Source organism: Pyxicephalus adspersus, chromosome 3, assembly GCF_032062135.1.
Source record: "Pyxicephalus adspersus chromosome 3, UCB_Pads_2.0, whole genome shotgun sequence".
NCBI classification, from domain to species: Eukaryota; Metazoa; Chordata; class Amphibia; order Anura; family Pyxicephalidae; genus Pyxicephalus; species Pyxicephalus adspersus.
In genome coordinates this window covers 157388525-157389509 of record NC_092860.1, presented here as the reverse complement: position 1 = coordinate 157389509, position 985 = coordinate 157388525, and the positions used below count along the sequence as shown (strand labels likewise).

General features: G+C 47.4%; 1 protein-coding gene across 1 annotated transcript in view; it reads right to left on the bottom strand.

Moving 5' to 3' along the window:
* Positions 1-192: 192 nt before the first annotated feature.
* HTRA2 (HtrA serine peptidase 2) overlaps positions 193-985 on the bottom strand; it is a gene marked incomplete at its 3' end in the record, with an annotated part of 3477 nt that continues 2684 nt past the window's right edge. The window contains 2 exon segments of the mRNA XM_072407006.1: positions 193-288; positions 515-584. Of these exon segments, the coding sequence (XP_072263107.1) occupies positions 193-288; positions 515-584 (166 nt within the window).

Below are 985 nucleotides of genomic sequence, written 5' to 3'. Positions count from 1 at the left end.
GTAGAGGAATGACTACAGTCACTGACCCAATCCTCCCACAGGCCGTACATGGGGGCACACAATAGAAATCAAGTTGTAATGTACTAATCTGTAGGTAGAAGGCAGCACTGTTCATTCCAGTAAATCTATAGGAAGGACACAGTCACATGGTACAGTTCTCCACAACCCCCAGGACATAAATATGGGACTTACTGGTGTGCCGGGGATCCAATGATGACTTTGTGGATGAGAATGCCATGAGAAACATCGGGAAAGCTGGGGTCACGGAATTTCATGTCAGCCAGGATCCTAAAGCAAAATACAATGCAGAAACTTTACCATGCAGTAAGCGGCACCTGACCCTAAACCAATCAGAGAAGTTTATTGTTTGGGTTTACATGCACTTTATTGGCAAGCACCAAGAAGTGAGCAGAGACCCCATCCTGTGACCAAGAGGCGGAGACACGTCAATCACGATAATGTTGTTAATGTCACATGGTGTTGGCAATCACGACAGTCATGTGACACGTCATACCTCGGTGTCAGTGTCAGCATTGTAATCCCAATGTAGCGCTGCTGTGCCTCTGACTTCCTAAACCAGGAGCCTGCGTGAGAATTGTAGTGGTCACAGCTAGCATCCAATCCGGTCTGTCTATATAACACACCCCCCTTCATTTATGCCCCACCATATACTGACCCCTCCCCCAAGATATATATCACCCCTCCCATTATATTGGCCCCTCCCCTCACCTCAATATAGCCACATCCATCACACTGGTTCCTCCCCAGGATATTTAGCCCTCCGTCCATTATATACTAGAACAAATGACCCCATCATAGAATAGCCACACTCCCTCACCATATGATCACACCACTCACACTGGCTCCTCCCCCAGGATAGTCACGTTCCTAAAATATTGACCCGTCCTCCTAGATATAGCCAACCCTATTACATTGACCACTCCCCCAGCATATAGTGACACCCCCTCATTATATAGCCAAACCC